This window comes from Phalaenopsis equestris, unplaced genomic scaffold, assembly GCF_001263595.1.
Source record: "Phalaenopsis equestris unplaced genomic scaffold, ASM126359v1 Scaffold000006, whole genome shotgun sequence".
NCBI classification, from domain to species: Eukaryota; Viridiplantae; Streptophyta; class Magnoliopsida; order Asparagales; family Orchidaceae; genus Phalaenopsis; species Phalaenopsis equestris.
Window position 1 is genome coordinate 924,148 of NW_018164448.1, and position 10,909 is coordinate 935,056.

Sequence of the window (10,909 nt, forward strand, 5' to 3'; positions counted from 1 at the left end):
GCTCCCACTCTAGAGCTCCCACTTCCCTTCACCTAAAGGCTAACTCTCGCTTTAGTTTTTAAACACTAAGACCGAATTGGGGGTTTTAGTCTGTCACCCTAAAGATTCTTCAATTTTACACTCAACAAAGTATATTTCCCTATTTATTTGTACTTAATTCCATGAACGAATTTCTCTTTCATTAAATCAAATGTGATCCTCACTCTGTTGTAGAACTAATACTCCATTTTTCGGATCATATATTTCATAACACATTCTAACAATTCAATTGGTCAGATCGAAAAGTAAATTAAGTTCGGAGTTGAAAAATCACAATTTATTTTATATTTTAATATTGGCACATCCATATAATCTTTTCATTTCACTATATCTTAGAGTAGGGAAAAGATAAAAGAAACTACTCAGACTTCATGAGAAAGATACAACAAAACACAAATTTCATATATAAAAGAAAATTCATACAACACTAATAAACAAACAACATTTATCTGAAACTTTTTCTCAAAGCAAATCCCTTGTAGTTTTTCCCAAGAAATGCAGGAAGAAGATATTTCTCACTTTTCTCCTTCTCCAACACTCTTAGAGAAAGATTGCTCTTTAGATAAAGATTCACACTCAATCTCACCACAAAAACTCTAAATTCTTAAATAAAACTCACTAATTGACTCCAATATGGTGGTGGAATGAAGATGAAAAAGTGTGTGGTGTGCAGGAGGATGAATTGAAATGAAGAATGAAGAATGTTGAAAAATGAACACTTTTTCTAATGAATTTCAACCCCAAATAGAGCCTAAAGTCGGTTTTTCAATAGGTGCCTCCAATTTTTTTTCAAAAAGCGTCCAGATACGTCGAATCTTTTAGAATCGGTGGCTAAACCGTCATCGGCGTCATCGGCGTCATCGGCGCAATTAAATTCGCTGCTCTTTGTTTAAAGGCGTCGTCGGCGCTCTTCTGGCGCCGTCGGCGCTGAGTAAAATTTTTTGTCTGTTATGTTGTTCTGCGCCGTCGGTGCTGCCCTAGGCGTGGTCGGCGCTGAGTATTTCTTCAAAAATGTCATTTTGACTCCAAATTGCATCATTTTTGCTTCAATTCTAAAAAATCAACAACCTGCATAAAATATCAAAATACCTTCCATTAAATTGCAATATCACAAAAAATGAGTATAAAATATGAGTGGTCTTAAAATGCATATATTTTTTGTGTATCAGATACAATAAGCAAGGTGACACAAAATATGTGGATTAAACAGAAAAAAAAAGCTCGTGCTTTTATACTTTTCATCCACTTTGCTTATTGACTAGAACACCAAGCTTCTAAGGAGAACATCGCCTGAATTAGTTGCTTCTGCTTGTAAATATTTTGAAGCAAATATGTCATAGCAAACCATGTGATCGTTGGACGAACGAGTTATCTCTCCATTGTAAAAGATCTCATCAAACCAAGAACCTATGTGTGCCCATAAATGAATTTAACAACTTATTACTTTTGCAGGTGTGCTCTCATGAATCTTCAACTTTCCAGTATCTTCTAATATTAGGTCAATACAATGTGCTACACTTGGTATCCAATAAAAATATTATTTTTTCTCCATTATCTTTTTACCCACATTCACATAATTTGACTCATTATCTGTTATAATTTGTACCACATTTTTCAAAACTTTCTCGATCACATCATCAAAATAATTGAATAGTAACACACAACTTTTTATGCATTAGAGCATCCACGGATCTAAGGAAAAAGTCTCAACTTGACTGTTCATAAGAAAATTAATCAAAATTCTGTTTTTTCTATCTGTCTAACTGTCTAACATAATCGAACACCCATATTTACTCCATGTCTTCTTATGTTCTTCTAACACCTTATTGATTATAGCAACCTCATCTTTTCGTATCTAAGTTCTCAATTCATGCATTGTAGGAGTAGTAAAATTAGATCTAAAATTAGCAACTACTTCAAACATAGACATGTAATATTAGTCACTGGCAAAATTAAATGTCAATGCGGCTTAGTAGCAAAACCTACCAATTGCCCTACATGCTTCTTTTTTTCCACTTAAAATTTAGAGTATAATTTTTTGCTCGTCCTGTGGTGAAAGAATCCATTGAACCTCAAACTCTAGGTGGCCTCTGAGAGGAGCAACTAATGATAAATTTGTAGCATTTTAACCTTCACCAATATTTGTTGCACTGCTTCTAAAATCATTTAATACACTGTCGCGTTGTGCTTTGACTTTTATATCTTCTTCTAATGCTTTCTTGCATCTCTCTTGAACTTCCGTAGGGACTTTAGTACATGGCTTAATACCCTTGTGTGTGTCGATAATATGTTAATTCATCGTGTTTATTGTTCCACTACACCTTGATTGCGGGTATGTTTGTTGCATATTGTCATGCAAAGTCTTTCTTGCTAGTGAGATTACTATCGATCACACAATCTTCCCTTTCCATTACAAGTTAATAACTAATCTAAGACATTAAAAAAAAGATCAAATCCACCTCTAGTAAATTGCAAACATAAAAAAATAATTTTGGTTTGCTGTATATATGAAAAAAATTGCAGTTTATTGTACCTAGAGTGATCTAGCAAATCTTTAATATGAAAGGAAAAAAGGTTATTTATTCACTATAGCAACAACAGTGAAATTACTGTAGCTACAATAACCTCTCTGTAACTACAATTAAATGATAAATTAAAGACTCACAAGAGCATAAACAATTGTAAAACAATCAAATTTCACTGTCCAAAAAGACTCATAAAATTTCAATCTATCTACACTCTATTGTAATAAAAAGACTCATAAAAGCATAAAAGTTGGAAACCTCACTAGTTGCGCCGTTGAGGGAGAAACAATGTGGGTGCGAGAGAGGAGACAATGAGAGTGAGGGAGAAGACAATGCAGACGAGCCTGGGTGCGAGACGAAGATCGCTTGCATGTGGGATGAAGACAATGCAGACGAGCCTGTATGCGAGACGAAGCAGACGAGCCTGTTGTGGGATTACCTGCTAGCGACTAGGGGAGGGAAGAAGCAGAAGGCGACGGGATCTTCTTTGACTCTGCGTGCGATGGAAGAAGCAGAATACTTGCGGGGGAAGACTGCGTGTGGGAGAAGCTCAAGTCGGATAGGTATTTAGAATTAGGAATTTTTTTACCCTTTTTATTCGATTTGGAGGCAGGACGTATGCCTTGTGAGGCGTGTATTGCGCTCTGATTCTTCCCAAGCATAATAACTGCACGATTTAAGCTCCCCTCGTGGGCTTCGGGTGGAAGGCCTTGCGCCCTACCCCAGGGCGTGCCCCAAAAATGCTTTTTTAAACAGAGTTTGATCCTAAATAAATCTTCTTATTATATCATTTTAATTTTTATCACATATCCATCCGAAAACTTCTATTTATGTAATGCTCAAATGAGATATCAATTATCTTTTTTATAGCCTACATTGGAATCCATGCAACATTGTTGGCCTAATTGTGATTTTATAACATTAACATTAGGGTCACCAATTATATTCTCTTACCATATAATATTATGTTTAATTTATTTCTTCTATGGCTTAATTTTATGATTCCCCGGTTTGACTCCCTACATAGTTAACACAACTTTGAACACCTTCTTTTTTCATAAATATTGGTATCCAAATGCCCATTATCCAATTAAATGGCATCCTCGTAAATTGAAACTAACTCCATCTATCTAATTTGGATCCAATACCTTACATTTATGAATCTTCATTGAAACTAACTCCATCTCATTTTTTGGATCAATGTATGCTATTAGTTCATTTTATTGTTCATTATGACCTTACAAACTAATTTCTTCCTTAAAATTCCTTAATGATTTCTTCAAGTAGAAATTTCATTTTTCCTTAAAGTCCTTATGATGGAAATGGACACACTAATGAATAGATTCTTGGAATGGTAGAAATAAGGAATTTTTTCATAAGAATAATTAAAAAAATATAAACATAATTTTATGGAACTCATCAGAGCCTTATATAAGAAAGAGCCATCAAGCCCTACCTTTAGATCACTTAACAAGCAATAGCACAAGAGTTTAACTAATTATAAGCTTAATACAAAGGTTATCAACTATTTATAAAACTTGATTATATGTATGTTGAAACAAAACAAAATACATAAATTCCTGTTGAGAGAGGGAGGGCCAACCATATATTCTTTGATTTTAAAATTGGCCAACCTTTTATAAGCCTTGAATTGTGTCTCACCTCCTTTAAATCACCTTGGTTGGACAAATGCTTCAATAGGAAAGAGGGTACATAAACAATGTAGCATACCATTCACTACATTAAATGAAAATATGACATTCAATCGGACACAATGGAGATAAAGGATTCACGTAGACCCCACTCAGTGGGGGATAAAGGCTTGTTGTTGTTGTAAAATTCATTATATGGCAAATATTGGCATAGTTTATTTGGCAAGTGATTGTTCTTCAGATACTTCATATGTTGTACGTTGGAGATGGTTGGAAGGAGTGGTTGTTAATTAAGTACATGGAGTATGATTTAAATTTAATTTTCACCACCAAACCATTGTTTGTGATCTTTTTCTTTCCTTGTACTTGCTTGTTGGAATTTTAATGTTTTAGACAAGCATTATGGACACTTTTTTTATTGGAAGATGCCTCATTGATGACCATGATGTGCTTCCTTGATCATGATAACCACATACTGAAGATGATTAAAAGTTTTCGTTTCTTACTTATCAAATTCAAGAACTCTATAATTTTTAAGAGAGTTAAAACTTAATATATTGAATTGACATGCCAACGTAGTTTTGTAGAAGAGAGACCTAGAATTTTTGTTGAAACAATATTTCCTTTCTTAATATTGTCCCAAAAAGAATTGAAATTTACCAAAAGATTAACATAAAATAGTCACCAAACCCTTAAACATTGTGTATGATTGATGGGAAAAGGAGAACAAGTAAATTAGAGCAAATAAGGTTTGGACAAGTTCACGAATCAAAGCTTGAAATTTTCTTTAAAAAAAAAATAAAGTGGAAGAGGTCACCAAAATTCACCTAGCAAATAGGATGAGGATCTGCATTGTTATCTGAGAAGAATTAAAGCATGAATGATGGAATAGTTGACAAAGTTAATATTAATCATAATATTAGCAGAAACATACAATCATTATTTCATATAACGCAACAAAGCTTCATAAAGGAGGGTGACGCAAAGCCCTACCAACCACATTGCTTCATAAACAACTGAATGCAAGAATTCAACCAAACTTAAAACAAAATGTTTAGAAACATTCAACCTATCATAATCATAATTCTAGTAGTGAACTCATCAAAATAACCTACATTAAAAACCAACTTAAAACGTCCTCTCTAATTGATGGAATAAAACAGAGCAGATAAACACTTTCAATTCTAGTTCTAAGTGCTACAAAGTTAATGACCATAAATGAAATTAACTCTGTTGATCTCATTCCCATCATTTTACTCTGATCGGTAGTTAAAGTTTAGAGAGAGGGAAAGGATTTTGTAAGAAAGTGCAAACTTTCTTATGACTCTCAGGGTAAAACAAGTAGAAAACAATAATAATAATAATAAATGAAAGGGAAACTAATTCATCGCAAGAAGGATTTTGTTTCTCCCCAAAATAAGTGAAGGAGAGAGGACTTTGGATGGTGAACTCATAATGATTCCGACATCATACTTGCCGTCATAAGAAAATAAAAAATTATTCCCTATTAATCATAGCCTAATCATAGTTCTTTTTGTGACGATATATATGCCAAATTAATTACAAGATTTATTTTCCTTTCATTTCTTTCCACTCTCAATCAAGAACGAGTGCATAATTTATTTTATCAAAATCTCAAATAAAAGTTTAGAATTTGTCTCCTCAGTACTACTTCTCTCTCCGCTTAGGCCAACTCCCATTGAGTGCTCGTACGAGATCCTTCTGAAACAAAAAAAAAAACGATAATCTTGCATGCATATCTCTCGATGCATCTCTGTCAGCAGCAAATACAGCTAAAGATTATGAAAATACGAGTTATTCCGGCCGTTAGTTTACCAAGACGTGGATCTCAAAAAGTAAAAAACAAATCAAACTCCGAACGACTAGCGTTACCTGTTGAGAACCCCCGCTGCCTTTGCCCACACAAAGAGAATAGTCACCAGCAGCAACAAAACCCTTGATACAAGTGACAAAAGAGTATATCCAGATAACTCAAATATCACCCAAGCCGCAAAGGTTCCAAGCAGTATTCCAATCGTGATATGCCTTCTTCTCCAAAGAATCACATCTGCAACTGTTAAAACAATACGATTAAGATCGCACTAATTAAGCATTAGACCAAATTATTAAATCAGGAATCAGTCCACGCCCATCCCAATCTAAGAATCTGGCTAGATTGTGACAATCCAAATAAGAAGAAACTGACTTACGCAGTCCGCCGCCGAGCAGCTCGTGGACACTTCTCCGCCTCCGAGATCCCATGCAACAAAGCAACAAAAAGGCCGCCGATGGTTGTGAGATGCAGAATAGTGAAGAAGGTATGAGCTCTGACAATGATGAGAATGTCGACAGGGGAGGTGGGGTTGGAATATATGGGTTTCCAGCCTAAAAGCAGAGGAACCACCATAGTCGTTCGTCATCTTTGTTCCTTCTACTGGTATATGGAAAACAAATGCACGCAGGCCACTTTCCAGTGCTGTTAGGTGGAAAAGAAGAGGGGTCGGATGTGAAAATGTGAGTCATCAATAGGGAGCTGCAGAGACATAAGAGCCCTTCGATTTGGGTATCTATTTGCGCTTCTTTGAGATTGGTGAAAGTGAGCTTCTTCAAAGCGCATTCAAAGGCTTTGAAATGGGTGGATTATGTTTCGTGCGCCTGGTTTTGGGTTATAAGTGTTTTTTAACGCTGCTCGGAGGACAAATTTGTTATAAAAAGTTTTGTTTTTTTTAATAAGGGCATTTACATTCACACCACCCAAATGTTATAAAAAATTATTACTATCAGTATTACGCACATAGAAGTAACGTGCGTAGTTAATGAAATCACGCAAAGACATCTCGTGCGACAGAAAAAAAAACGGCACAGTAACACGGGGAATATTCCCCCCTGTGTTATTCATGTGTTATTGTGTGTTATTCATGTGTTATTGATGTGTTATTGTGTTATTATAACACCAATAATATTCTCATGACACAATAACACATGAATAACACAGGAAATATTCCCAACTGAGAAAAAAACGGCGCAATAATACGGAGGAATATTCTCCCTCATGTATTCATGTGTTATTGTGTGTTATTCATGTGTTATTGATGTGTTATTGTGTTATTATAACACTAGGAATATTCTCAGAACACAATAACACATGAATAACACACGATAACAAATGAATAACACGGAGGGAATATTCCCCGTGTTACTGTGCCGTTTTTTTTTCTCGGTTGCGCAGGGTATTGTGGTGTAATTTCGTTGGCTACGCACGTTACTCTATGTGTGTAGTACTGATGTAATATTTTTTCTAAATGTTATGCATTTACGTCATATTTATATCCCTCAAATCTTTGATATCACATCAAAAAATACAATAATCTTTACTATATAAAAATAGGCATACAGGACACACCTTTTCATCCATAGGGGATGTAAAAAATGAAGTTTGTGTTTTATGTATAAATACATAAGAATTGAGTGATTTGTATGAGAATTCTCTTTTTAATAGAGTATAATATGCTTAAAACATTATTATATGTATAATTTATGGGTAGTAGGATGATCATTACTTCCCTAATTTTGCAACTGTTTGAGTTAAAAATTTAAGGACCCTTTTAGATTTTTTTTTTTTTGTCATGGAGAATTCACGGAGGTAGAATAATAGATTATCATCTCAACATAGCACAAAATACAACACTTGCTCGGGTATTAGAAGAAACATGTATAAATGCCAAAATTTTTACCGTTAATAACTTGAAAAGTAAAAACATTATTGTACCTAGCCAAACAGAAATAATCAAATATAGCTTAATAAGTATAAAAACATGTTCTTGTCACCGACGAGAATTTCGTCAAAACCATGTTAGAAATAATCCACTATAGATTATTGTCTAGACTTTCTTCAACGTCTCTATGTTCTTCTTATGTCATATCTTTGGTCACTGGTAAAAATATCGTCAAAATCATGAGAGAAATAATTCACTATAGATCATTGTCTTGATTTTCTTTAACGTCTCTATGTCCTTCTTACGTCATGTTACCGTCATGCTTTCCTTTTATTTAGGATGAATGTCATCAAGACCGTCCTCAATAGCTTCCATGAATATTTTACATTGCTTCATTTATGCTCTTCAAGTCATGTGATGATCGCCTCTAAGTGGAGGACCATCTTGCTTATTTCATCCACTGCCATTGGTTGTGATACATTCACATCAAACAGAAAGAACCATTCAAGCCATCCTCAATAACCTCCTTGGCATTCTTGTGCCTTATCATTCATCAATATTAGTCATTCACTTATTTTCATCAAGATAAAATTATTCCAATAATAAATTCTTTTTGCATCATTAGTATTAAATATACTGACAATAAATGTTTATGCTTGCTTTGTATTGACACATTCTTTGAGTTCAAGGAAGGGTTGCACTTCTATATTCAAATCTATTGTTATCTTGTCATTCTTGTCCCGCCCATACACATCATTTCTATAGTTTGAGGTGCTATGATTGATTTGTAGAGAGGGTCGAGTGTGGGTTAGGGCACCGTCCTCCACCTCTCCCGCAGCTTTCCTACTGATCTCCCTCTTCTCCCAATCTTCATCTCTCCCGATTTCGATCGAAACCATCGCCTTTGTGATTGAAACCGTGCGATACATTTGCAATTGGAACTACTTGGGAAGTCAATCGTAGGTTCGCAGCATACAGAGACCCGAAACTCTCACATTCCCTTTCCTTTTGTTTGCTCCTACCTGAAACCATCGAAGAAGGTAACACTCGTCTGCCCTCACCTTCCTCCATCTCGTGCACTTAAGGTTCTCTAAATCCCGCAAATCCATCTTCCACAAGATTCGCTGAATTCTAAGTTAAGGCAAGCATATGAGAAACGAGATATAAGATTTTATAAGCTTGAATATATATATATATTTTTGTTAACTTACAATTCTTTCTTTTACAATACTATAATATTAATTTAATAAGAAACATTAATTTAACAATAATATAATTAACAAGGGTCTATTTGATTTCACCAAATTTATTAAATAAATAAGTTAAATTTCATAATTAACTGTCTTATTTTCTAAATGATGTAGGATTGCTAGTCAAATCATCAAACTTGTAGAAGTGTCATGATTGCAATCTCGAAGAAAATAACTGTTGTTTATTGGATGATAAACTTACACTTCCTAGTTAAAGGCATTATTTACTGTTGATTGTAGTAGAATCACATTTATTGTTTATTTTTGTCAATCCAGCTATTGTCACTTCAATTATGATATTATACTTGTTAGAGACTTGGTTTATTTTTTACTAGTTGTCTTAATTTATTGCTGCATATTTGAATAATTATGTAGTTATAGTGTTTTTTTCTTGCATTTTATGAACTTGTATATGGATTCACGTTATATCATAAGTTTGTGTAAAATTACATACTTCTTGCATATTATGCTCGTGAAAACAAATTAGTATGTTTATGTGCGATGATATGTAGATCGGTAGAACCCTTCTATATATTAAGTAGCTGATTGATGGACTCACAGAGTGATGACTCCATTGAAAATCACTGGGTTTTATTGGGTTGATATTTGAGATTCCAAGTTTTAGGATGTATGTTAAAACTGACTATATATACATTTACTATGATTTCATGTTTCGTATGATATGCATATTTGATATTTATCTCTCTATTGTTGGCCTTACAGTGTTACATATACACATGGTGACTATTCCTCATCATTCATATTGCATACCTCATTTCTTTTGCTATTTATGTTTTAATAGATAGTTGTTATTTACTGAGTTCATCAAACTCATTCTTAATATTTTTTGCATAACAAATTCTATTCAACCACCAGTAGAATCGTCTCCACCGAAGAAAACCTTTCAGTTTTAGTTTCATAGTTTGGGTATTTTTCTGCAGTATTTGTTTTAGCCATTGTGTTTTCTCTTGTCAGATCAAAGTAGTTGTCCCATGTTATTATTTTTGTGTTGATTTAACGAGCTTCTATTTTCAGTCTAGTTGTAACATTGAACTTTTCAGCATTAATAAAATTCACATTTTTTTTTATTTGTAATGCAAAACTTTTTTTGAAAATACAAAACAAGTTTATATTATTTCATCATGTCCAACATTCCCGACGTGTACCGTCTTTCGAACTCAAGGTGTGACAGGATATGCCAGCTTTTATTGATGAGCAAAAGGGCACAAAAAAAATTGACAAATAGTGTAAATGAAAATACTCAAAGGAACATCTTCAATTCAACTTTTTACAAAACTTCAAATGATTTTATGCTTCTTTATGAATAACAAACAAAATTTACATGATAATTTATTTATTTTCTAATGCAAAGGTACAAATAGAATCATCAATATAATCCGATGATTACTCAAGTACTTTAGTGGATATTGTCCATTATAATAGAGGCATTTACATGCACACTGCCCAACTCTTATGTTTTTTACATATCTAACAACAAAACCTTTTTTTTTTTTTTACATTTAAACCACCCAATCTCTCTTATAACATAAAAAATTTAAATATTTTAACTTTAAAAAATTAAAATAATAAATATAGAATAAAATAGATCCATAAGTCCGAGAACACATACTTTCCCCTATCCAGGTTTACTCTTCACTTTCTTTTACTCTATCTCTTCCACTCTGGACCTTATTTAAATATGTAAATACACAAGGCATACATGTAAA

General features: G+C 33.6%; 1 protein-coding gene across 1 annotated transcript in view; it reads right to left on the minus strand.

The window, feature by feature from the left end:
• The window catches only part of LOC110018234 (reticulon-like protein B12), an 18,355-nt gene extending 11,617 nt beyond the window's left edge, over window positions 1–6,738 (minus strand). The window contains exons 1-2 of the mRNA XM_020715499.1: window positions 6,427–6,738; window positions 6,110–6,290 (exon numbers count right to left, since the gene is read on the minus strand). Of these exons, the coding sequence (XP_020571158.1) occupies window positions 6,110–6,290; window positions 6,427–6,478 (233 nt within the window). The 5' untranslated portion in view covers window positions 6,479–6,738. The remainder of the gene's footprint in view (window positions 1–6,109; window positions 6,291–6,426) is intronic.
• Between the last annotated feature and the right edge of the window lie 4,171 nt (window positions 6,739–10,909).